The sequence below is a fragment of the Pantherophis guttatus genome, chromosome 17 (assembly GCF_059756535.1).
Source record: "Pantherophis guttatus breed Tessera chromosome 17, ASM5975653v1, whole genome shotgun sequence".
NCBI lineage: Eukaryota > Metazoa > Chordata > Lepidosauria > Squamata > Colubridae > Pantherophis > Pantherophis guttatus.
The window spans coordinates 8,088,884-8,116,243 of record NC_142079.1 but is presented as its reverse complement, the minus strand read 5'-3'; the positions used below and the strand labels follow the sequence as shown (position 1 = coordinate 8,116,243).

Below are 27,360 nucleotides of genomic sequence, written 5' to 3'. Positions count from 1 at the left end.
GCGTTTAGAACTCTGCGCAGAAGGTGGCAAGATTTCAAACCAGAAGAGATCAGGATAATTTTTGGGTGTGTGTATGTGTGTAATCTACATATCCTTGTTCCCAATTCGCTCCCCTGGGAGTTGAGAGAATGAGGGAAGACACACTCCCATCAATGCGTATCTCAAGTGTCTATCTCTATGATGGCGAACGCATGGCACGTGTGTCGGAAGAGGCACGCAGAGCCATCTCTCCGGGCACACCAGCCATCGCCCTTCCGGATTCCGGTGCGCACATGCGTGCCGGCCAGCTGGTCCTCGCACACGCATCAGAAACCGGAAGACCAGGTAACCGGCGCACATATGCACGCTGGAAACCGGAAGCTCAGCTTCCTAGTGCACGCGCCGGGGAACTACTCTTCCGGTTTCCACTGCTCCCGCACATACACATCAGGGAGCTGCTCTTCCAATTTCCGGTGCTCTCTCCCCACCCCCATGCGCACGCACTTCCATTTTGAAAAGGTTCACCAACATTGGTCATTCTAGTTCATATTGTAATCCATGTCCTCTAAAATGGTCCCGTTTTTAACGTTTCACTCAAGCTTCACTCCTGGGAGGTGGGGTGGGGATAAAGACAGAAGCGAGTTGCCATTGACTTCTTCGAAGACCCTAAAATAACAAAATATCTCCTGGTCTCCCCTCCTCTCTCTTAAAACTGGTTCTTACTAGCACTCTGCTTCATTCCACGACACCCAAAAACATAGCCATGATAACCCACAAGAGAATACCGAAAGTTAACAATATAAAGAAGAATATTTCTTGTTATCTGTGCAGCGTCTTCCACAGTCGAGTTTCACCGGATGTCCCCAAACCTATCCAACGTCTCTTTATGCTACGCAGACTGACTTTGAAGGCTAGCCTTAAACCGTAATTAGTTTCAGCTAAGAAATGGTCCACCTCAACTCCAGCTTAGGCCTCAAGAGGGCGAAATGTTGGATTAGCTTCCAATAACCGAGGATTTTCTGGTTCGGGCTGCGAGGGCAACTTCCAGAATTCTCCAAGGCTTCCCAAAATTTACAGCCAAGTGTCCCCCCCAAAAAAGGCTTGGAGCTTTCTCAGTGCATGGGAAGACCTGCACCTTGGGACCTGTTTACGGTTGAACATGTGGAAGGACAGTTGGGAGGGCCACCGTTCTTAGTTCTTGCAAGCTGGGAGGCATCAAGCTTTTTGACCTCACCGTGCCCGGGACTCTTACAAGCCTCCCCGCCACCCTTAAAACAAATCAACTCAAATTCAAAAACGACTTATTATTGCTTGCATTGTAAACATCAGAAAGGTCATTTGGTGATGACCAAAAGTGAAGAGCAGAACCGTTCTCCGTTAGGCATCAGGGAGGTTTTATTTGCCAAACCTCTGGAAAGATTCTTGATATCGCTAGAGCAGTGCAAAGCTCCCTTTTCTCCAAACAGTTCTCTAGGTCAGCGTCAACTGCATGGAAAAATAATATTAATAATAGCAACCCGTTTCTCTCTCTCTCTCTCTCTCTTTTTTTTTTTTTGCTTTCTGCACCAAATGACCCCAAATGTTTCCTCTTAGGAGCTGAAGTTCCTTTTTATTTTTTCCTCTTTTTTTTTAATATTTAGAACAGAAGTGACATGGCAGAATCTTTTTTTTTTTTTTGAAAAATACTGTTAACCTAGAATTGACCTGCACCGCTCAAAATAAAAAAAAAAAGCGCTTTAGACATTGGTTTACTCATGCACGTACGCACCCTCACACATACAAACAAAACGAGAGGAAAAAAAAAAACAATAACAAGGAAGGAAATTGTATTAAGAGTGACGTTGCTATAACTGGAAACATCTTAAATACAAGAGAAAAACAATATTTTTCATCTTTTGTGGAAAGAAAACAAATAAAAATAAAAGAGCTACAAAAATCCACGGTTTGTATTGTCTTCACAGGTTATGGTTTATGGCTATGCCGAGAGTGTCTCTGAGTTTATTATTATTATTTTTTTCGTTTCTATTTTTTTTTTTAAAGTCTTAAAACTTTTTTTAAAACTTTTTTTTTTTGAAATCCTGTAGCGAAGACCCTGCTGAATGCATCGTTTGTCTTTTTGCAAATGCTGAGGTTTTATTTATTTATTATTATTTTTTTCTCCTTGCAAAACTGTGCATACAGAATCTTGAGAAATAAATACATTCAATAAAGCACGTACAATATTGATATAAAAAAAAAACAAAAAAACAAAACAACAACACTGTCAAATAGTGTTTTGCACCATCTTTGTTAGTTAGATATTCAAGACCAGGCAAAATTAATAAATTTGGTTTTCCATCAGCCTCTTTCCCTACCTCTTTGCATCCTAAATATTTCAGCCTATTATTTTTTTTTTTTAAATGCTTTTAAAGGACGTGGTGGGGAAAAAAACCACCAGAGGAAAAAACAGCACTCAACGAAGAACGGATAAAATGTGATTTTTCTTTAACAAAAAAAAAAAAAAAAAAAGTGAAAATATTAAAGAAAATAATACTTTGAAGGTGCATTTCTGGAACATTCCAGACTAAGATCCCCTCAATCTAGATCACAATCTGGCCAACTCACTGGAGCAGGAAAGTTAAGACATGAAAAATGGGGGAAAAAACCAACGACTGGTGAGGAAAACCATCTTAGATCATATCTGTTGTGTAGCAAGACTTGTTTACTATATCCTCATGCCGAGTGAAAACACTTTCCCTCTCCAGGAAGTGCACCAAATTGCAAACCAGAGTTAAGATGGATCTCCTCATATGAAGGCCGCCATTTGAGAAGACTCTCAAATTCGCCGGAATCCCCCTCCAAAAGAAACAACCATCAATCTAACTTAAAAACATTTTTTTTTGGCTAGGACCACCAATCCTGAAGCTAGAGAGGACATCTAATCCTAAAGCTAGAGAGGACACCTAATTCTGGAGGAGATAGGAAAGATCTCCAGATGTTCCAGATCTTGCCAAATGTTAAGTGTGCTGCAATATGGCAACAACTGGACGATCTCAGGTCTCCTGGGATTGAGACTTCCTAGCCTTATATCCATTTACTTAGCAAAGTCATACCAGTGGGACATCACCAGAGGACATTTGAGCACTGGAGAAGAAACCTCAGTGCCACTTCTTGAGACTCGTCCCCAAGATCAAAGCTATTGATCGGACCATTCTAACAAGCTTCTGCACCTTTTTAGTGGAGTTAAAACTGGGTTAAACACATACTTTGGGACAATTCTTCAAGAATGTCGACAAGATGACCAGCACCCCCGATTCACCTGACTTAACATTAAACACTAGTTTCTTCTCCAACAGAGATTTCCTGTTGGGTGTTCTCTACCATGCGTGAACAATCTCCGCTGTCCCTTGCAGAGGAAACATTCCATTGTCCCAATCTGATTTGAGATCTTGTTGTGGTCCAACACCATATGCAACTTGCTATGGAAAGTTGCAAGGTTTTCCATGACCATCGTTTTTGGGTTTTTTTTTGAACAAACGGAACTTCGTTCTCGCTCTACGGTGTCCAAGAACATCTCTGATGGAAGACTGCTAGTCTACTAGCCACTGGCAAAGCTGATGGAACACAAAGTCCTTCTGAAGATCTTAATGGCTCGTTTTCCTACTCCTTAAACCGCGTTAAAAAAAATCCTGGAATACAAATCAGTTCTAATTGAACTGTTGAGGTCGGGTGGTTTTTTTTTCCTCCTTCCTTTACAAAACAGCACAAAAAAAGCACATCCTACACACCGTTTACCCGCAACTCTTTTGTCAGCTAAACCGATGGAAAAAGCCATCATTAATTTTGACTGGCCCCTTAGATCTGTTGAGGTCTGTAACTGTAAAAGTTTATGTAAACAATGAGATAAATATATTAATTTTTTTTTCCGAGCCAAGTGAGGTTCCATAGTCATTCAAAATGTGCTTTGGTTTAAAAATAGGAATTTTGTGGGTGTGAATTCGGGTATGAGCTATCTTTTAATACAACTTTTTCTGTTATTATTTTGTTGTTGTTGTTGTTATAATAATCCACTCCGGGAACTCCGAAAACATTCTGGTGATCTAAACTGATTAAAGCATAGAGTTAAGCTGTCGGGTCTCTGTGATTTTACATTTTTTTTCTTTTCTTTTTTTTTTTAAAGACCCAACAACCTCAGGAGGCTCTTTTCTGTATCTCAAAAAGAGAGAGAAAAGCAAATTAAAATAAAATAAAAGCAAAAAAAAAAAAGGGAACGAAAAGAAAGGAGAAACCGAAAACCAGAACGAAGTGTATTTCCCTCCCCGCCCATCCCTAGAATTCTTAAAATCTTAAATATGAAACTAGTGTTTTTGCTTTTTTTTTTTCATTAAAATACAGAAAATGCTTGATACAATACTATGTCGTATAAATGCAGTCGAGTGTCCAGACTCTAAGTGAGCCTTGAACAGTCCCTGAAGTTTTGAGAATTGATTTTTTTTTATTATTGTCACCATCTTGGGAGGAAGAGAGAGGGAAAGGAAGGAGACGGGAGGAAGGGACATCAAAATCCTATCTATGGAACACTTCTTACACGGCTAATTTTGTCGAAAAAGGGGTGAAACGATGAGAAGAAACAGGGAGGGGTTTTCCTTTTTTTTCCCCCCCTCATTTTTTTTTTTTGTACAATACTCGTGCTGTACACAGACTTTTTGTCGCCTTGTTTTAAGTGCTGAGAGGGGGGATGAAAGAAAGAAAGAAAGGGAAAAAAAAACAAGCTTAAGAAGAAAAAGAAGAAGCGACCCAAGGACTGAGGATCCTGAAACTTCAAGATTCCAAAACTTTGATCAGAAACCCAACAAAGACCCATCTTGGAGTATCTCCACCCAGATTCAATACCCCTAATGGCTTGAATCTAAACTCAACATTCCAGCAAAATAAAGAGGAATGGTTTTTCGCACTTGTTCCACGCTGCTGGGCTCTTCTTTGGATTTAACTAAGTGGACCTTTTCTGGATGGCAATGTAGAAGTAAGTAGCACTTGGAAGTTGAGGACTCACTTCCATAGGCAGTTGGACCTCCAAACTTCTGGCTTAATCATTAATACTTGCCAGGGTTGGCTCAAAGGCCTACCTTATCCCCCGATGCCTTCTAAAGTTCTTCAGCTCAGTTGCCCTAAAGGTCAATCAATACCAGCTGGGAAGAGGAACCATCTCAGAAAGAATGTAATGGACCCAGAAATGTCCACAATTCTGGATACAAAGATAGGTTTTGGTGTGTGTGTGTGTGTGTGTGATTAAGTGTCCTTTTTCTGAAAGGATGGCGAGGTAGGAACAAAATATTCATCCTCAACTCTCAACTTTAGACCTTACAGTTTGCTAGCCCAAGGCATGGCTTTTGAAGGCATCTCAAGAGTCAGAAAAGGTCTGGAGATGAACGGGAGTGTAGTCTGGGGATTTATAGTCTTGAAAATTGTACATCTGCACCCCTGAGCACCAGGTCACAAAGGATAGTTCCGTTGAAGCTTTTTACCACCAAACTACTAATCCACAAATGCTGGCTTGAGGAGAGGTTCTTTGTTTTGCACCAGAAGTGAAGCATCTATTGAGGTTCCTCTCAAAAAGCCAGATGATGGCTGCACCGTGCGAGTCACAGAATTGAGAAGTTCTACACACATCTGGGCCATTGTATGGGGGCCTCCTAGCTCATGAAATCTTTGGGGTCTTGGCATGAAGCCCTTTTGCTAACAAAAAACCCTCCTTAGCATGAGAGGAAACCGCTCGATCGAGAAGCAACCGTCTCCACCCTCAAGAACACAACGGGGAAACCTCCACCAGTTATCTGGAAATAGGAAGTGTGTTGCAGTGCTGTGTGCATAAAGTTGAAGGAAAGGATTGATGGGGACCTGGCTGGTTTTTTTTTTTTTTTTTTTTTTTTTTTTTTTGTTATTATTGTTATCGGTGGGGTGTTGCATTGTCTGCGAAAAACATGGAATGATGAATAAGTTTTTGAAAAATGGAACAAAAGAAAAAAAATGAGATTTCACAGGAAGAAGCGCAGCTTTCACATTAATGTTCCAGAAAAATTAAAGACGAAAATGAGTGACCCACACACACACACACACAAAAAAAGATTAAATCAAGCTGCGGCATTACACAAAAAATGCCCGAAACTTGACGATGCACGGAATTGAAAAATGAAACATGAGGTAAAGATCCTTAAGAAGGAAAGAAAGGACCAATTTCCCTGCATTGGTTGGTCGTTGGAAGGCGTGAGACGGGGAATCTAGGCTCCCTTAATTCAATATGGGTTTGTCTCTATCCTAAGAAGAGGGGAGGAAAACACTTAACGGTGGTGGCGAGAACGGAAAAATGCAAACTTCTCTCTTTTATTTGAACAGGCTGACTTTCTTTTCTTTTCTTTTTTTTTTTTGGTCTAAACTTAAAGACAAAAAAGGTTTTTTTTTTTCTCCTTTTTGTTTTGTGTTTTTTTTAAAGAAAAAGAAAAAAACAAAGACATAGGGCGCTTTGGTGACCCCTACCATAATCATCATCATCATCATATCAACCATCATCATCATCATCATAAACAATCATAAACAGAACAATGGTTTCAAGCAAGGAAGTTAAAGCAGAGGGACGGGAAATGTAAACCTTACTCCATTCCAGACTCGAGGGTGTCAGGTGTTTTTTTTTTTTTTTTAGCACCCGAGACCACCCGTACGGGGTTGGGGGCTCAGCCATCGCTTTCCATTAACTGGTCGTGCCAACGAAGTTGAGGGCCCTCATCTCCTACACCTATAGCAGCTGTTGGCGGTGAGGTCTTTTGACAGACAAGCGTATGGCTGTTCAATCTCCTGGTGGCCCCAACCTCAACACATGCGCCAGTAGTGGGTTTCAAATCCCGGTGCTACCAGTTCACTATCGGTAGCGAGCGGGCTTGTGCGCTCGCTTCACGAGCACGTGGCGTTTCTGCGCGTGCGTAGAAGGTTCTGCGCATACGCAGAGCGTTTTTGATGACGTCTGGGCAAGTGGGCAGAGCCTCCCGTCGCCGCTACCGGTTCGCCCGAACTGGTAGCAAACCCACCACTGACGTGCACCCATCGTGCATCCCTTTTAAGAATGAAAATGGAACGAGCACATACCCAGGTCGACATCCCTACCACCCACCCACACCCCAAAAAAAGGAAGGAAACAGAAGACTTTGGTTGGGTTCTCCACATTCTTATCGCGCTCTGGATCCCGGTGGGACCAACGGCTACGCCGTTGACTGTCTTATCTGGAGCCCGTCGAAGAGACAAGCAATGGAGAAACGGCAGCTTTTCCCCACCACGGCATCCAGGTTCAATAAACAAGGCTACCCAAAAGCTCTTTTCTAAAAAAAAAAAAGGGGGGGGGGTGTTGGTTTTTTTTTTTTTTTTTGTGAACAGAAACCCCAATGATTTGGTGGCACCGCGTTATCTTCTCCGGACCTCCAGCTTAAAAAAAAAGTCTACTTAATCGTCTTTGGCCATGCTTTTGCGTTTCTGACTTTCTGACGGGAAAAGAATGAGGTGGCAAAAATCCCTTAACCTTAAGTTTAATTTCTACTTTGTACACTAACTTACAACTGGGGATAGGGTGTGGGGTAGGGTGTGGGGGGGGGAAGAGGGCTGGGGGTGGGAGGGCGGGACAAAACACCACACCTAATTATTTCCGCTAACCATCTTATTGTTCTTGTGAATTCAAGAGGTAGAAAAGGAAGTGGGCCCTGCCATTCTGACCCAACTCTTTAGTGAAGGAGGAAAAAGCTTAAGTGCACGCATACACATACATCCGTGCACGCGTGCAGACAGACGGACAGACACCACACGTGCACCCCAAATAAAATAAAATAAAAAAAATGAAAAGGTACCTAAAGGAACTTGTAGCCATTTCCAGCCTACTTCAATTCCCGCTGCCCGCCCCGAAGTCCCTCAAGCTTTCCAGTTCCGACACTTACATCAATTATGAACAAACGCATTGTTTTCCTCTTAATAGAACAAGTACCTCTAAGCAAAAAAATAAAAATAAAAATATCCATACGAAAACTAAGGGGTGGGGGGGAAAAGGAAATTAACACAGATATGACCCCTGCTCATTTGAAAGAAATTCCTGGGGTGGGGAGGGTGTCACTCAGCCCCCCCACCTCCCCATTCAGTCATGGATAAGGCTAGAGAGAGAGATCGAAAGAGGTTGAGGAGGAAAGTTGGACCAGACGACGTTGAAGACTAGGATGTGATGGTTAAGGCGGACCAGCTCTTCCCTTAGAACCTGATGGAGAAGGGACAGGTGGAAGAAAACCTTCCTAGGTGGAAAGCACCATGTAGAAATGGGGGGGGGGGGGCGAGGAGAGGGGGCAAGGACGGGAGGCAATGGGACTTCGTCCCTTTCAGCCAATGAAAATGCTGTTTGTTCTTCAGAGACCCACCACCATCCCCAAAGGAAAGAATGAAGAAAGAACAAACTGGTCTCCATTGGCAAGGAACATCTCTCCCATTATAGCTTTGAGGGACAACTGTCCATTTAAACCCGGTCCATTGTAAAAACTAACCCCCCCCCTAAGGATTAAAGAAAAAAACAAAACAAAAACCAAGGCCATCCACTGGCCGCTAAAGGGTAGTCTTGGAGTTGGTCAGAAGAAAGAAAAATAATACTGTGGAAGTTCTACCATAGCAATTCCAAAGTGCTAAGAAAGTAAACGGAGGGAGGGAGGGGGAAGTCCCTTCTTTCCATGTCCTCGTTTCCGTGGCGAAGACCATCTTACCCTCTCCTCTCCCTTTTCTGTGGGGCCCTCAATTTGAATCGGCATCAACCCAGGAAGGACTTCTTCCTAGACCAGGGGGTCTCCAATGTTGGCAACTTTTAAGCCTGGCGGACCTCAACTCCCAGAATTCCCCAGCCAGCAAAGCTTAAAGTTGCCAGGCCCTGAGAGAAAAGCTGATACAAAAGGGAAGGACTCTGGAAGTTAAATTGGGGTTGGGTTTTTTTTTTTCCCTTGGAAGAGGGGAAGGGGAAAAGACGGGGGAAGGAGGAGAAAGAAAGAAAGTAAAGCTCTGTTTGGTTCACGCCTTCCATGACTGAAGAGGGGAGACAAACGTCTCTTGTTTGTATAGTCTGTTTTTAAAGCAGCAAGTCTAAGGGATATTTATGGTGGGTGGGTTGGAGGGGCTCAGAGCTCCTTTAGAGAGACTTTGGCTTCATGTAGGAGAGGTATGCATTCTCAAGTGGCTGATGAGGTTTCGTTGCTGGGTAAATTTCCCGCCGCACAGTTGACATTCGTAGGGCTTTTCCCCTGAGTGGACGCGCATGTGCTCGGTCAGCCGGTACTGCCGGGTGAAGCGCATCCCGCACTCCTCGCAGGCAAAGGGCTTGAGTCCCAAATGGCTGCGCATGTGCCGAGTCATGGTGCCCCGCTGGGTGAACATCTTGCCGCAGATGTTGCACGGGAAGGGCCGCGTCAGCCAGTGAGTCTTCTCGTGCTGCCGGAGGGTGGCGGGATCTTTGTAGCTCTTCTCGCAAACCGAGCACTTGAACGGCCGCGATTCCGAGGTGTAGGGCTGGTTGGGGTTTGATAAATCCTCGGCCTCTTCTTCTTTATCCTCGAACGTCCCTTCCTCCTTGATGTACAGCTCTTCTTCCGTGTGTTTCTCCACGTGGGCGTTGAGCTGCTCCGAGCTGGGGAAACCCTTCCCGCACGGGATACAGACATACAAGTTGTCCCCGAAGGCCACGGGTTCGTAGCCTTCCTGCCGGTAGACGTAGTTGGCGCTGCTGTGTCCGCCGTTCTCACCTTCGCTCTGACCGCTGTCCTCGCTGTTCTCCTTGCCGTTCTCCACGTCTTCTTTGCAGGCGTGCAACGGCAGCTCCGAGCCGTAGGGGCTCAGGCCTAGGCTGCGCTCCGCGGACTTGCACAAAGGGCCCATCAGGATGCCGTTGGGTAACCCCTCACCCTCCTCGCAGCCTTTGCCCCCGCCCTCCTTCCGGTCGAAGGGGCAATCCTTCTTGATCCATTCTTTCTTCCGTGAGGAATGGCGTAGGCTCTTTCGCTGGTTGCCTTCGGGGAGACACTGGCGGTCTTCGCTGAGGTCCATCTCCATGGGCTCGCAGTTGTCTATTAGGGCGGGAGGGGCTCCAGAGATGGACTCTTCGAACGATGAGGCACTGTTGGCGGTGGGGGCTGAGGCGGGCCGGGGGGAGCCACGCTGACTCTCGCTGTGTGGGGTGTCGTCTTGGGGGGCGACAGTGGGCAGGGAGGGGCTTTTTTTGGACAGATCCAGCCCAAGTTCCTGGTCCACACAGCTTCCGTTGGTGCTGTTGCTCCCTTCTCCCAGTCCCCTACTCAAGGCGTGAGAATTCTCTTGGTTGGAACTGTTCATGAAGACCTCGTCATCCGAGACCTTCGCCTTTGGCATCTCCTTCGGCTGAGAGCCCTTCATCCCTTCGGTTGACCCTGAATAACGAGTAATGACTGAAGCGGTGGCAAGTCTCTGACTCCGAGGCGGCCGCCCGACGCTGGAGGCTCCGCCAGCCCGGCCAGCAAAGGACCTCCCGCTGCGTTTGAGCTTCTTCCTACAAAGGGCCGCCAGGTCAGGAAGTTGGAGGTAGCTTGCTGCGGTGAGGAGAGCATTGAAGTTCTGTTCACCAGGCTGGTCGGTCATTAAGAGCTTACCAGTATAAATAAAGTCCAAGATTTGCCGGAACACGGTAGGGTTGACCATGTCAGTATCTAAATTGATCAAGTTGTCGTGCAAGATGAGGGACTTGAAGTACATGCTGCTGGCTGCCAGGATGTTCTTGTGGGCACGGAAGAGGGCATTTTCGACAACAATGATCACATCGCAAAGGAAACCTTTGGCTCGTTGCTGGTTAAGCTGCAGGAGCAAATGTTTGGCATGATTTGGCAGTTCCATCTCCACCTTGTCTTCCCTTTCCTGGTCACCTGATCACCTAAGAGAGAGAGAACCACAAACAAACGTCAGTCTGTTTCTCAGCTCGACTGGTGTGGATGACAACTGTTCCTCTCCTTGGTACCCACCAGAAGGGTGTGGACTTCAATCCCCAGAATTCTCTGCTCATGGTTATCGTAGCTAGGAATTCTGGGAGGTGTAGTTCACCTATCTAGCAGGCCTCCTAGGCAAGAGGAATATTAATCATCTATTACAGGGGTATCAAACTCAAGGCCCGAGGGTCGGATCTGGTCCGCGGGGTACTTAGATCTGGCCTGCGGGACCGCCCTGGAAACAGCAAAGAACCGGCCCATGGTACAGGGGTGGATTCTACTTACCTCCGCTACTGGTTCGCAACGGGAGCGACCACTTCAAAAATTGATGATGCATTTGCATCTCTTATTTCTTATTTCTTTCAAGCTAGGATAAAAAGTTTGCCTCTTCCTTCCTTCCTTCCTTATTTTGGGAGGGTGAGGCAAGATCAAAGTTTTGATTACATTTCTGTGATGGGAACTAATGAGATGGAAAAATTAAACAGCTTGGAACAGCTGGTCCAGTTCAGAGAACACACAAGCGTCTCTGGAACAGAAGGGCAAAAAAAAAAAAAAAAAAAAAGTCAAATTTTTAAAAAGGGAGGAATAATAAAATGGAGATATTTTATCCGATCTCAAGAAGATGCTCTTTCTCCAGTCACAAGAACAGGTTAAGGCCGTGATGGCGAATCTGTGAACACGCGAGCCGTCACCCAGCTCAGCTCCACCCCGCATCTGCGTGCGCCTCCCGCTGGCCAGTTGATTTTCGGTTTTCTACCGTGCATGCGCGGGGGTGGGGTGCATGCGGGAGACGCGCGTGCATGCCCAAGACGGTGTGGGGGTCATGTACAGGGGGTCACGCAAGGTGTGTGTGGCACCCTCCGTGGCCTGATTTGGCAGGCTTCCCTGCAGCTTCCTGGGACCAAAAACGGGCCGCAGGGGGGGGACACCACACCTGCCTGTGGCCCATTTTGGGCCTAGCAGGCCATCCTGCAGCCCCCTGGGACCAAAGATGGGCCGCGTGGGGGGACGCCGCACCTGCCTGCAGTCTATTTTGGGCCTAGCAGGCCTCCCTGCAGCCTCCTGGGACCAAAAACAGGCCATGGGGAGGGGTGTGTGGCCCGTTTTTGGTCCCAGGAGGCTGCAGGGAGGCCTGCTAGGCCCAAAATAGACTGCAGGCAGGTGCGGCGTCCCCCCACGCGGCCCATCTTTGGTCCCAGGGGGCTGCAGGATGGCCTGCTAGGCCCAAAATAGGCCGCAGGCGGGTGTGGTGTCCCCCACCAAGGGCCATGGGGGGGGGGTGAGGTGTCACACACATATGCACAGGGGGGTGGGCCACAGGGGGTTGCACATGCATTGCATTATGGGTGCAGCCACACGACGACAAAAAGGTTAGCCATCACTGGGTTAAGGTGTGGAAACCACAGCTCTCGTCTATTCATCAAATTGATTTCAAAAACCAGGTCAATCCGATTCAAATCCTTTAATTGATTGTAATTGTTAATGTTCACATCGATTCACTCGAAGGCTTTTTTTAAGGAGGGAGGTAGAAAAATTACCTCCCAGCACCTCCTCAACCATTCTGACGTAGCTACTCCAGAGCTGCCCACTCAGCTTTTACACCACCTGAATAACAGTGGTTCAATTTGTATGACCTGTTGTCAAAGCTTAGTCTAAGAAGAACGAACAATGATCTGCTTCGTTTTGAAAGATCAAAGAGGCATCACTGGAAGGGAGAGGAGGTGGGGATTTAACAATACCAGCCTTGCCGTGTTGCAATGCAAGGTCCTTCTTTTTGGTAAGTGCAGCACGATATCCCAAACACACAGATATCGGAAACAAGCCACATATCAACCATGGAAGAATCTCCCAATTGAATAAATACAATCTTCTCCACTGTGGTGGTTGATGGAATCCACCTGCAAAAAGAGATCTTCTAGGTTGCCATGTTGGATGGACCTCACCAGCAAAAACGTGATCTATGCTGCCATGTTTGATGGAATCCACCTGCAAAAATTGATCTACACTGCCATATCTCATGGAACCCACCCACAAAACCTGATGGAATCCACCAGCAAAACTTGATCTGCACTGCCATGTTTGATGGAATCCACCTGCAAAAATTGATCTACACTGCCATATTTCATGGAACCCACCCACAAAACTTGATGGAATCCATTTGCAAAAATTGATCTACACTGCCATGTTTGATGGAATCCACCAGCAAAACTTGATCTTGCACTGCCACATCTGATGGAACCAACCAGCAAAATTTGATCTACATTGCCACATTTGATGGAACCCACCAGCAAAACCTGATCTTCACCGCCACATTTTGATGGAATCCACTTGCACAAATTGATCTGCACTGCCACGTTTGATGGAACCCATCGGCAAAAAGTGATCTATACTTTTTAGTAGCTCCCGTTACCAGCTCCAGTTCTTGCCTACTTAGCAGTTCCAAAGCATGCAAATGCGAGTAGATAAACAGGTACTACGTTGGTGAGAAGGCAACAGCGTTCTGTGTGCGTTTGGCATACAGCCATGCTGGCTACACGACCACAGAAATTGTCTTCGGACAACGCTGGCTCCCTCGGCCAAGAAACCAAGATAAGCAGCGTGCCCTAGGAGTTCAAGAACAACTGATGGGGAAAATGTTACTTTTTTTAGAAGTCTGCAACCGGCAAACTTCCATCTGAAGAGGCCTTCCCACTGCTGAGAAAGCGAGGGAAATGGAATTGCCTTTGACTCGAATGTTTCTGCAATGCACCAACGTTAAGTGCGCACCACCAAATCCCGCATCACAGCTTCCTTCTGAAGTTTCCCCTCCACCTCCCACACCTATACAAATCTATGCAGATGGAATTGATCCATCAGCTAAAAGAATAACGACATGGGTCATTGGGTAATCAGGGGGCAGCTCTAAAGTCACAGCTTGCATCAGAATGTCATACCAGCTTTGCTGGATTAAATCAGAAGTCTTTCTCGCTCTGTTCTCCGTTCTTATATACTCCGAGAGCGTATGCACCAAGACAAATTCCTTGTGTCGAATCAAACTTGGCCAATAAACTATTCTATTCTATTCTATTCTATTCTATTCTATTCTATTCTATTCTATTCTATTCTATTCTTCTATTTTCTCCTATCCTATCTATTCTACCCTACCCTATTCTACACTATCCTATCCTACCCTACCCTACCATTCTACTCTTTCTTATTCTTCTACTCCATTATTCTCTTCTCTTCTCCTCTCCTCTCTCCCCTCATCTCCTCTTCCCTTCTGTTCCATTCCACTCCACTCCACTCCACTCCTCTCCTCCTCTCCTCTCCTCTCCTCTCCTCTCCCCTCCCCTCCCCTCTCCTCATGCTTGTAAGGGGACGAATGAAAACAGAAAATGTGTCTCTTTTCCTATCAACATTACTTGGGAATGGAGGCAGAGTTGCTAATCAGACTGGTCTTGGGAGAATCTATGGATCAAAAAGAAACCTGATCTAAAAAAAAATGAACCGTTTTGTGGGGGAGGGCAACGGCGTAATATGCATTCACAAATCAGGCTGCACCTAAAACCCTCTTTGTATTTGGGAAATATTCGTTCCACAGAGCATCAACCTTATGAACTTAAGTTTCCTCTTTCCTCTATGTATTCAAAATGGGCAGTGATTAACCTATATGTGTATATATACATATGGGTGCAGGTATGTATTTATGTATATATATCAGCATGTGTAAGGGACGCAGTGGCTCAGTGGCTAAGACGCTGAGCTTGTCGATCGGAAGGTCGGCAGTTCAGTGGTTCGAATCCCTAGCGCCGCGTAACGGGGGGAGCTCCCGTGACTTGTCCCAGCTTCTGCCAACCTAGCAGTTCGAAAGCACGTAAAAAAAAATGCAAGTAGAAAAATAGGGACCACCTTTGGTGGGAAGGGAACAGCGTTCCGTGCGCCTTTGGCATTGAGTCATGCCGGCCACATGACCACGGACACGTCTTTGGACAGCGCTGGCTCTTCGGCTTTGAAATGGAGATGAGTCAGGAACGACTAGCACATATGTGCGAGAGGAACCTATATCTTTATTAGCATGTGTATATATCTGTTATGTATGTGTCTGGGCAGATATATACTTTCTCTTGAGAGCAGGCAACAGAATTTTCATTTTTAATGTGGGACAATAAAAAGTTATCTTATCTTATCTCATCTTATCTTTTTATTTTATTTTATTTTATTTTCTTATCTTATCAGCTGTGTGCAGCAGCTGCCAAAAAAGCCAACACAGTTTTAGGCTGCATAAACAGAGGGACAGAATCAAGATCATGTGAAGTGTTAATACCGCTTTATAATGCCTTGGTAAGGCCACACTTGGAATACTGCATTCAATTTTGGTCGCCACGATGTAAAAAGGACGTTGAGACTCTGGAAAGAGTGCAGAGAAGAGCAACAAAGAGGATTAGGGGACTGGAGGATGAAACATATGAAGATCGGTTGCAGGAACTGGGCATGGCTAGTTTAAGGAAAAGAAGGACCAGGGGAGACGTGATAGCAGTCTTCCAATATCTCAGGGGCTGCCCCAAAGAAGAGGGAGTCAAGCTATTCTCCAAAGCACCTGAAGGCAGGACAAGAAGCAATGGGTGGAAACTAATCAAGGAGAGAAGCAACCTGGAATTAAGGAGAAATTTCCTGACAGAACAATTAATAAGTGGAACAACTTGCCTCCAGAAGTTGTGAATGCTCCAACACTGGAGATTTTTAAGATGATGTTGGATAACCATTTGACTGAAGTGGTGTAGTGTTTCCTGCAGGGGGTTGACTAGAAGACCTCCAAGGTCCCTTCTATGTATGTATGTATGTATGTATGTATGTATGTATGTATGCATGCATGCATATAGATAGATAGATAGATAGATAGATAGATAGATAGATAGATAGATAGATAGATAGATAAAGATAGATTTATACGCCGCCCTTCTCCGGAGACTCAGGGCGGCTTACAAGGTGTTAAGCAATAGCCTTCGTACTTTTGTATATTTTATACAAAGTCAGCTTATTGCCCCCACAAACCGGGTCCTCATTTTACCTATCTTAGAAAGGATGGAAGGCTGAGTCAACCTTGAGCCTGGTGAGAATTGAACTCGCAGTAATTGCAGGCAGCTGGAAGCTAAATATTACCTTTAACAGTAGCATTAGTTTGCTACGCCACTCAGGCTCCTATTCAAAGTGGTATGAGTTCAATTACAGCAGTGATGGAAGTACAGTTAAGAGAGATTCATCCTAGAAATGAGGAGGAACTTTCTGACAGGGAGAACCATCCACCCATGGAACAGAAGTTGCCTTCGGAAGTTGTGGGAGCTTTCGTCACTTGAGACTTTCAAGAAAAGATTGGACTGCCATTTGTCAGAAATGGTGTAATAATAATAATAATAATAATTTTATTTCTATACCGCCCTTCTCCCGAAGGACTCAGGGCGGTGTACAGCCAATTTAAAAACACAGGACACAACAATGATTAAAAATTAAAATAATTAAATAAATTTGGCCGATTTAAAACCCCAAAAATTAAAATACCCCAATTTAAAATTATTATATTGATAGCCCTGCCTGGTGGAACAACAGGGTCTTCAGTGCGCAGCGAAACACCCGGAGGTCTCCTGCTTGGGCAGGGGGTTGGACTAGATGACCTATAAGGTCCCTTCCAACTCTGTTGTTCTGTTTTTTTAATCTTATCTTATCTTGCAACAATAGCAGGCTGGGTTTATTTATTTAAAAAAACAACAACAACAGCCCGAAGAGATTTATTAAAACCCCAGGAGCAGAAAATGGCCAGGTTTCTCCTGGATTTGCAGCCTACCCATCCATCGTAAAAGCTCTCCAACTCTGGTTTGGCAAGACCTTGGGCGTTCTTCTGATAGAGTTGTTGCCTTGCTTTCCCCCACCAAAAAAAAAGCCTCTAAAGGCAAAGTAATTAAGAGAAGAGATGAGCCAGCAGAAAGCATCGTTTGTGCTGAAGTTGCAATCGCAAAAAAAATAAATAAAAATAAATCCTTCTCTCTTTGGGAGCGCAGGCACACTGCCGCATCTGAAGGCAGAGACGGAGAAATCTCGGCCACAAAGGGCAGCATTAACAGAGGGGACAGAAATGAAGATCATGTGAAGTGTTAACACCACTGTATAATGCCTCGGTAAGACCTGCGTCCAGTTTGACCCAAACTGGACCCCCCCCAAAAAGATGTGGAGACTCTAGAAAGAGTGCAGAGAAGAGCAACCAAGAGGATTAGGGGACTGGAGGCTAAAACATACGAAGAACGGTTGCAGGAACTGGGTATGTCTAGTTTAATGAAGAGAAGGACCAGGGGAGACATGATAGCAGTCTTCCGATATCTCAGGGGCTGCCCCAAAGAAGAGGGAGTCAAGCTATTCTCCAAAGCACCTGAAGGCAGGACAAGAAGCAATAGATGGAAACTAATCAAGGAGAGAAGCAACCTGGAACTAAGGAGAAATTTACTGACTGTTAATCTGTGAATCACGCTGGATTTGACAACTTTTTTTGGCCGCAATTGTTAAGCAAATCACCTACCAAGCTCACAGAGCACTAAGGACCCCCCCCCCCCATAGCTATCTCCTCCTCCTCCACCACCACCAAGGCTGCTGAGGGTTCGGGAGAACCTCTAGCTAAGATTCTGTGCAGTTCAGAGAAGCCCCAAATCCCTCTCTTGGCTGGCCCCGCCCACCCTGCCCCGCCCCTCCCACCCTGCCCCGCCCCTCCCAGGAGTCTATAAGCGACCTGTTTTAGATGCAAGTAAGTGCAGGGCGTGCACGGAGGCTTGGGGAAGGCCAAAAACGGGCCTACCGGAAGTTCAGGAAGGCCGGAAACGGGCCCATTTCTGGACACCAGAGGGCCTCCGGAGCCTGGGGAGGCCGTTTTCGCCCTCCTGGAGGCTCGAGGAAAACCTCTGGAGCCCGAGGAGGACAAAAACGCCCCCCCTCCCACCATGGTGCAGGAGGCCAATTAAGCCACGCCCACTAGAAGCACGCCCACCCAGCAACCAGGCAGAGAACCCCTGGCTAAATTTTTTGAAGCCCAGCCCTGCCACTAACCCCACTCTCTGATGTTACCTAGGTGGGTCATGAAATGTCTGCAAGAAAAGCACCAAGCTCAGAGAGCACCAAGGACTCCTCCTGTCTACCCTGAGCTACAAATATTCTCCTTTATTGGTAAGCATTTAAATATTTCACACGGTCTTCCCTCCACCTGTAAAAGTTGGGAGCGGTACCCTCCGTGGTGAGAAAAACAGAAATACGTCACTTCTTTCCAAAGCTGTGAGCTTCTATTACCTGCCGAAAAAAAACCCTGGCCTGTTACAAGCGCTCAGCCGCAGAGTTATTCCTCTTTAAAATATATTAAAAAAATAAATAAATCCAAAACTTTGCTCACTCCAAGTTTGTGACGACCAGAAGTGCTCGCCTACCTGCCAAAGCACAGTGCATGCAGCTGATTTCTAAAAAGAAAAAAGAAACACAGGCTGTCCTCTACTTATGACCGCAATGTGGCCCAGAATTTCTGCTGCTAAGCGAGACATTGGTTAAGTGAATTTTGCCCCCGTTCTACGCCCTTTCTCGCCACGGTTGCTAAGTGAATCCCTGCAGTCGTTAAACGAGTAACAAGATGGTTAAATAAATCTGGCTTCCCCGTGGACTTCGCTCGTCAGAAGGGACGCCAAAGGGGGGAAAACACATGACCCCGGAATGCTACGACTGTCATAAATACGAGTCGGTTGCCAAGCCTCTGAATTTGGATCACGTGACTGCGGGGACGCTGAAACCATCCTAAATACAGTAACAGTTACAGAGTTGGAAGGACCTTGAAGATTAACTAGTCCAGGGGTCTGCAATCTTGAACACTCAAAGAGCCATTTGGACCCGTTTCCCACAGAAAAGAAAACACCGGGAGCCACAAAACCTTCCTGTGCCTGAGTAATTCTTGAGCGGCCACAAAACTAGCATATGTAGTTGAATTAAACGTTTCTGTTTTCTTCTGAAACTTTTCTTCTCTTGGATTTATCCATGGTTGGCCTACCGGAGGTTGAAAAGCTCAATAAATTGCGTGCCGGCAGGTGTCGCACATTGGTGGTTGTGATGCATATTTGAGTGACAGGGAGCCGCAGCCGAGGGGTGAAAGAGCCACATGCGGCTCCAGAGCCACAGATTGCTGACCCCTGATCTAGTCCAACCCAATGCTCACGCAGTAGACCTATAATACTAGGGATTCGAACCGCCTAACTGCCGACCTTCCTGATCGACAAGCAGAGCGTCCGGATTTCGATCAGGGGAACCTAAGCATGCTACAACCGTCATAGATACAAGTCAGTTGTCAAAGCCTCTGCATTTGGATCACGTGACTGCGGGGATGCTGCCACCAATCCTAAATACGAGCGTCCGGATTTTGATCACGGGAATTTAAGGATGCTGCCACCGTCAATTGTGAAACACGGTGGCAAGTCCCTTTTGTGTCCCAGTCCCATTTGAGCGGTCGCTAAACGGTTGCAAATCTAGGACTCCCTTGCCTTGTCCATCTTCCGCCCCGCCCCATGAAAACATTTTGCAGAAGACGACGTGTTAAAGCAGAAGGACGCAGGAGAAAACGCAGAAGGGGAGGGGATGCAGATAGAAAGCAAACCGAGCCCTGGACGGGAGGACTTCTGTTGCCACGGGGTGGGGTTAGGTGAGGGGGTGAAAAAAACAGCAGTCTTGCTCTGCCCAGTTTTGCTGACTCAAGGAAATAAAAAATCCCCCCCCCTTTTTTTTTGGCTGGCTGGCTGTTTTTTCCTTGTCAGATTGGTTTGGCCCCGTGCCCTATTCCTTCCATCCTCGGCGGGCTCCGCTGGGGATTCAGAGCCGAGATCTAGCCACGCGGGTTGCAACAGGCGGTGCGTTAAAAAAAAGACCCCAGCCAGATGTGCATGCTGTAAGATTATTATTTTTTTTTTTAAAAAAAAGGAGGTGTTTTCTCAAAGAGAGGCAGTCCTCGATTTACAACTCTTGGTTTAGTGACCGTTCGAAGTCGGAAAAGGGACCGGTGTTTTTCACACCTACGAACGTCGCGGCGTCCCCGACCCCCCCAACAAGTGCAGTTCAGAGCCAGCCATTCTGAAGACCTCCTTCTGAGGACAACCCGAACGTGCGGAAGAGGGAGAAAATATCCAGAGTTTAAAAGCCAGCTGGGGAATTTGGGGAGCTGAAGTCCCCATGCCTTAAAGTTGTCAAGTTCAACGACACAATGAGCTAGACCAGTGATGGCGAACCTATGGCAAGCGTGCCACAGGTGGCACATGAGCCATTGCCCTAGGTCAGCTCCACCGCCGGCCAGCTGATTTTTGGCTGGCCCCACCCATGCCACCTCTCCCCTCCCAGGAATCTCCACGTGGCCCGTTTTGGATGCCAGGTAAATACAGGGTTCGCGTGGAGGCTCTGGGAAGGCGTTTTCGGCCTCCGGAGGGCCTCCGGGGTGGGGGGTAGGGGAGGCCGTTTTCGCCCTCCCCAGGCTCCAAGGAAGTCTCTGGAGCCTGGGGAGGGCAAAAAATAGGCCTACCGGAAGTCGGGAAATGGGCTGTTTCCAGCCTCCAGAGGCTTCAGGGAGGCCTGCTAGGCCCAAAATAGAACAAAAATAAAGGTAAAGATTTCCCTTGTCCTATTGTGTCTGACTCTACAGGGCGCTGCTCCTCTCCATTTCTTGGCCGAGGGAGCCAGCGTTGTCCAAAGACAATTTCCATGGTCATATGACCAGCCTGGCTCTATTGTACAAAGGCGCATGGAACATTGTTACTTTCTCACCAAGGTGGTACCTATTTATCTACTCGCATTTGCATGCTTCCGAACTGCTAGGTGAGCAGAAGCTGGAGCAAGGAACGGGAGCTCGCCCCATTGCTCAAGCACTCGGGTCTCGAACCCAGGGGGCTCAGCTTTCCAGCCGACCAGTCCAGCGTCTCTACCCGCTGAGCCATCATGCTCCCAGAACAAAATACACGTTGCTTCTTCGCAATACCCTCTTCTCTTACTTTTGGGTTCATCTTAATAGCAAAATGCTCCTTAGGCTTCATCTCAAAATCCCAGCAAGCAAAGCAGACTTTGTTCGTGGCTGCTGAAGGCAGCTTGTGCTGAGTTCAACCCTGGCAGGTTCATACCGCAGAGAAGCCACCGATCGGGTCGCGCAAGTCAAAAAATGCAGAAGGAAAAGCTTGTGAAGCTTTTGCACTGGGGGCACTCTCTCTACAGCTCTCTCTAAGCGGTTTACAGAGTCAGCCTCTTGCCCCCAACAATCTGGGTCGTCATTTTACCGACCTTGGATGGACGGAAGGCTGAGTCAACTTTGAACTAGTCAGGATCGAACGCCTGTCAGTGGACAGTGAATTAGCCTGCAATATCGCATTCCATAAGGGACACGGTGGCTCAGTGGCTAAGATGCTGAGCTTGTCGATCAGAAAAATTGGCAGTTCGGCGGTTCGAATCTCTAGTGACGCATAACGGGGTGAGTTCCCGTGACTTGTCCCAGCTTCTGCCAACCTAGCAGTTCGAAAACACGTAAAAAATGCAAGTAGAAAAATAGGGACCAACTTTGGTGGGAAGGCAACAGCGTTCCGTGCGCCTTTGGCGTTGAGTCATGCCGCCACATGACCAGGGAGACGTCTTCGGACAGCGCTGTCTCTTCGGCTTTGAAACAGAGATGAGCACCGCCCCCTAGAGTCAAGAACGACTAGCACATATGTGCGAGGGGAACCTTTACCTTTACCTTACTGCATTCCAACCACTGTGCCACCACGGCTCAGTCGTAAAATGGGTCACGGACACGTGGGAACCCACTTAAACAACTGCCATGCAAAAGCTGAGTCCAAGCGAAAAGCGCGAAGGAGGAGGAAAGGGGTACGGGGAGAAGACGGGGAGGGGGTACCTGATGCACACGTGAAGGCCTGGCGGGAGGATTGGTGGTTAAAAAGGCAGGCTAGTCCTGTTGCGGTTGCCGCTTACCATGGCAGGTAGCCGGGGCTAAAGGTAACTCCATTCCAGACCCTCCGACGGTCCCCATGCCGTTCCATTGAACACACAACCTGCATGCTGAATGGAGAACCAGCGGGGTTCACTGTTAAATGTAATTAAGAGACTGAAATCAAACGGAAACGTCCGTAGCAATCAGAAAGGGGGAAGGGGAGAGAGACAGAGAGATAGGAGAGGGAGGGAGGAATATGTCAATTCTGAATTCTCGGTTTAAAGCTTGAGAAGGGGGCAGGGTGCTCCTTGGAACAGGCCTATACGGCAGTGGTGAAATCGTCCGTGGGTCGCTACCGGTTCGCTGCCCGCCAAACGCACACCAAACGCGCGTTTTCTGCGGAAAATGAGCCGTTTGACGGTAAGTAGAACAGCGAGGGAGAACAGCTGTGCCGCATGATTTAGATTCGTTAGAAAGCAGGATATAAATCGTGCGGCACAGCTGATCGTCGGAAATACCGCTTCGGACGAACTGGTAGCTTTTTTTTTTTACTACCAGTTCTCCTGAACCGGTGCGAACCAGTAGGATTTCACTACTACTACACGGGGCATGGATACCTAAAATTTGGGGGAAGACCAAGGACACCCTGGAGCCGTCTTGTGCAGCAGCGTGTGACCGATGCACGAGAACTTCAGGTTGGTGTACTTCAACCAGCGAAGTCAAAGTTCATCAACTTTAAGACGGGTGGACTTCAACTCCCAGAATCCGGGCTGGGGGATTCTGGGAGTTGAAGGCCACACATATGCTGGCTGAGGAATTCTGGAGGTTGAAGTCCACACAGCTTAAAAATTGTTGTGGCCCGTGAGCTCACTAATCCTTTTCCCCACAGAATGGCGAGTCCTCACATCCTTTTGTCCTGGATCTTGGCTTCTTGTGACTCGACTTCCCCGCCTGCCACTAATTTTACCAAAAAAAGAGGTCATTTTTTTGCAAAAATATCCTATTCTTTGAACCACTTTTAGTGGCAAAACCAATCACCAAATTAAATAAAAGGGTAGCTTTTGAGGTGTCTAAGGCAATCTGAAAGAGGAATTAACTTGTCTTTCACCCAACCCTTTTTCCCTAGACGTGGTCCCTCCAAAACGTTCTGGATTATTAGCAACGACCATGGCCGGCAGTCAGGGATGATGGGACGTGTGTTCCAAACGCCTACAGAGAAAGATGCTGCAATGTGTTGCGTGCTTCCCTCAATGCCAGCGATAGCTCGTTCTCTCTTTCATGTACACACGCAACCTGATGCAACCTTTTAATCTAGATATTCCCATGATTTCAAGACTCACAAGTCTAATGCCATGAGTAATGTTGCGTGCTTTCAAAGTGAAATGGGACACGCTCCGCGGAGAACTATCCCTTCCCTAGAAAAAACAGGAGCCCGGCTAAAATAACTGACTTAGCTTTTCTTCTGATGTGTCCTAACATGACCAGGGTGCATCCCATTGCAGGTACTCCTCGTTTTAACGACGTTTCATTTAGTGACAGTTTGAAGTTACAACGGCACTGAAAAAAAGTGACTTACAGACCCTTGGCAATTGGCTCCTTTTTATGACGGACGCAGTGTTCCAAGGTCAGGCGATCAGGGCCAAGCCAGATTCACTTCCCAACCCAGTGGGACTAACTTAACCACTGCAGTGACTCACTTAACAACGGTGGCGAGAACATTCGCGAAATGGGGCAAAACTCGCTCAACCACTGTTTCGCTTAACAACAAGAAATTCTGGGGCTCCATTGTCGTCCTAAGTCGAGGGCTACCTGTATGGAAACAACTCTCCCTGAATTGAGACTTTAAAAGTGCCTTTTTTTTTAAAAAAAAAAAAAAGGAGAACAATGGTGAATGAGCGGAGGAAAAAAAAAAGAAATTACGATAGGCCAAAAAAAAATCAAAAATCAAAGAAAAACAAGATGCTCCAGAAGAAGTCATTTAAAAGATAGTTGTGGGATTGTCTGCTCTGTAAGGAGGTGATTTTACTCCAAGGTCGATATTTGAGAAAGGTTTAAAACTGAAGCCACCGTCAGAAAAGCAAGCAAGCATGAGAATTCTTGTGTTTGCCGAAATGTTAAGAAAATATATATATATGTGTGTGTGTCAATTTAAGCTTCTGGCCAGCAAAAAGTTCTAATCTGAATCTCTACAGAAACAAATACAATTCCTGCACGCGAGGCTCCACTCCTTCTATACAGGGTTTATCAAAGAATGTGCAATGCATAAATAAATAAATTCCAGTTTTATGGATTCCTAGTAATTGGGTTTTCTAGGCTTCGGGAGATAAGTACCGAGATATTTAACAGGTTTTCTGCGAAGGATGTTAAAATTGTTTAAGATGCGTTAGCATCGGTTCAACATTTTAGATCAGGGATGTCCAACCGTGGCAACTTTTAAGACTTGTGGACTTCCAACGCCCAGAATTCGCCCAGCCAGCATATATGGACTTCAACACCCAGAACCCCTCAGCCAACATCCCCCCCCTCAGCTGGGGGATTCTGGGAGCTGAAGTCCATTCATCTTAAAAGTTGAGAAATGTGGGGGTTTGCTGGTTGAAAAACACCAACCTGAAGTTTGTGTGCATCGGCCGTACACCACTGCACATGATGGCTCCATGATGTTTTCAGTTTTTCCCCAACTTTTAGGAAGTGGCTGGCTGGGGAATTCTGGGAGTTGAAGTCCACAGGTCTTAAAGTTGCCACAGTTGGACATCCTTGATTGAAAATGTTGAACTGATCTGAACTGCGGACACATCTTCAACAACTGCCCTGTGGCAAAACACCTGTGCAAAACCTGATCAATATCTTAAATGTTGATCTCCAAAACCTTGATAGCAATCCTAGTTCAAAAGATCCCCCACCATTACAACATGGCGGCCGGTTTCTTCACAACAACCATTGCTATAACTCCCAAATTCACACCTCCTTTCCATGCTACAGCGTCTTTAAGGTAAAGGTAAAGGTTCCCCTCACACATATGTGCTAGTCGTTCCCGACTCTAGGGGGCAGGTGCTCATCTCCGTTTCAAAGCCGAAGAGCCAGCGCTGTCCGAAGACGTCTCCGTGGTCATGTGGCCGGCATGACTCAACGCCAAAGGCGCACGGAACACTGTTCCCTTCCCACCAAAGGTGGTCCCTATTTTTTCTACTTGCATTTTTTAAGTGCTTTCGAACTGCTAGGTTGGCAGAAGCTGGGAGAAGTCACGGGAGCTCACCCCATTCCATGGCACTAGGGACTCGAACCGCTGAACTGCCGACCTTTCGATCGACAAGCTCAGCGTCTTAGGCACTGAGCCACCATGTTCCTTTTACAACGTCTTTAACTGTGATTAAAAAGTTCTAAGAATCTCTGCTTTTCAGCATCAAGCTTCTTCATTCAATCTCTTCAAACTTTTCAGATTTGGGACGTAATAAGAAGGACTAGGGGAGACCTGATAGCAGTCTTCCAATATCTCAGGGGCTGCCCCAAAGAAGAGGGAGTCAAGCTATTCTCCAAAGCACCTGAAGGCAGGACAAGAAGCAACGGATGGAAACTCACCAAGGAGAGAAGCCAACCTAATGGAAGCCACAAAGCTTGGCAAAACATCTATTTCTATTCTCCTTGCTGAAATAGAAGCAACTTTTTTTGATTGACTGAAATGGACAGGCTGAGACTCAGATGGTTTATCAATCCCGGTTATTTTAACCCCTTTTAAAAATAGAATTATATTTTTATATCAATTTGCACCGGGGAAGAAGAAGAGATTCAAGAGAACAAAGACCAACTGTGGGGGGGGCACCGTGGGTGGGACGGGAGAGAACGTTTCATCAATCTGTGAATTTTTTTCTTATCTTAATTATGTAATTACATCTATTTGGTGATTGCATTCTGGCTTTTCATATAAAGGAATGATGAAATCTCAAGAGACCTAGCTCAAAAGCTTTAGCCGGCACCGGGCTCACACTCCCCCTTTTAAAAGAGATTTAATTACTCCAAAATAATTAGAATGAACCCATTCAACAAGCATTCTTTTTTGATGCAACAGCGTGTGCGGTGCAAGGGATTAAGCTTTTGCAAACTGTCAATTTGGGACCAAGATACTCAAGTAGTTCTCGATTTATGACCACAATGGAGCCCAGAATTTATGTTGCTCAGTGGGAAATTTGTTAAGTGAGTTTTTGCCCCATTTTACGACTTTTTTTTTTTTTGGACATGTTTGTTAAATAAACAACTTCCAGTAGTTAAATTAGTAACACCTTTTTTTTGTTTTTTTTGTTTTTTAAAATTTGATTTATATGCCGCCCTTCTCCGGAGACTCAGGGCGGCTTACAATGCATTAAGCAATAGCCTTCATACTTTTGTATATTTATACAAAGTCAGCTTATTGCCCCCACAAACCGGGTCCTCAATTTACCTACCTTAGAAAGGATGGAAGGCTGAGTCAACCTTGAGCCTGGCGAGATTCGAACTTACTAATTGCAGACAGCTGGAGTTAAATTACAATGCATTAGTCTCCTGAGCTATCCAGGCTGTTAAGTGAATCCATTGACTTTGCTTGTCACAAAAGGGGATTGTGTGACCTTGGGTCATAACTATGAGTCAGTTGCCAAGGATCTGAATGTAAATCACGTGACTTTGGGTCATTAAGTGTGAAAAATGGTCACAAGTCCCTTTTTTCAATGCCTTTTGTCATTCTGAACGGTCACTAAGTGAATTGCTTCTAAGTTGAGGATTACCTGTATCGTCTTACCTAAACAAGCGTCCTTAGTCAACGTTTTTCAAACTTGGCAACTTTTTAAAAACTGTGGATTTTTATTCCCAGAATTCTCTCCAACCAAGTTTGCTGACTGGAGAACTCTGGGAGTTGAAGTCCATCAGTCTTAAAAGTGACCGAGTTTGGACAACCTTGTCCTAATTCCGTGATGGCAAACCTGTGGCACGCGTGCCCAAAGTGGCACGTGAAGCCATGTCACCCAGCACGCGTGGCCTTGCCCGTTTGTCTTCTGGGGTTTCTGGCACGCATGTGTGCGTGCACTACAATCAGCTTCCTTCGCGCATGAAGCTGTGCCGAAAACTGGTGTACGAATGCCTGCCGGCCAGCTGATTATCAGGTGCGCATTCATGCCAGAACCTGGAAGTTCGGCTTTTCCGGAGCACGATCCCTTCGCGCACACGGCAGGCTTTTTTCAAGAGCCGACTGGACTTTCTGGTTTTTCTTTGAAGACGTTTCGCTTCCCCTCCAAGAAGCTTTCTTCAGCACTTCAGCCTCTTGGATGAGAAGCGAAACATCTTTAAAACTCACGTTCTCATTAGCTAATGTTCTTTTTTTTTTTCCCCCTCCATCATCCTGAGCCTCTGCAGGCTCAGTTTACTATATTTTTCGGACTATAAGACGCACCAGAGTAGAAGACGCACCTACATTTC

At 46.3% G+C, this 27,360-nt stretch overlaps 2 protein-coding genes across 9 annotated transcripts in view; both read right to left on the bottom strand.

The window, feature by feature from the left end:
• Positions 1–27,360, bottom strand: part of UBE2L3 (ubiquitin conjugating enzyme E2 L3) — a 164,121-nt gene that overhangs the window by 68,001 nt on the left and 68,760 nt on the right. The window lies entirely within an intron of this gene.
• Positions 6,357–27,360, bottom strand: part of HIC2 (HIC ZBTB transcriptional repressor 2) — a 93,888-nt gene continuing 72,884 nt past the window's right edge. For 5 of the 8 annotated variants that reach the window (XM_087880209.1, XM_087880215.1, XM_034435774.3 and 2 more), the window contains one exon: positions 6,357–10,918. In XM_087880209.1, the coding sequence (XP_087736335.1) occupies positions 9,169–10,881 (1,713 nt within the window). In that variant the 5' untranslated portion in view covers positions 10,882–10,918 and the 3' untranslated portion in view covers positions 6,357–9,168. Of the gene's footprint in view, positions 10,919–21,959; positions 22,072–27,360 lie in introns of all 8 variants that reach the window. The other 3 variants (XM_087880213.1, XM_087880214.1, XM_087880210.1) reach the window with 1 other exon arrangement.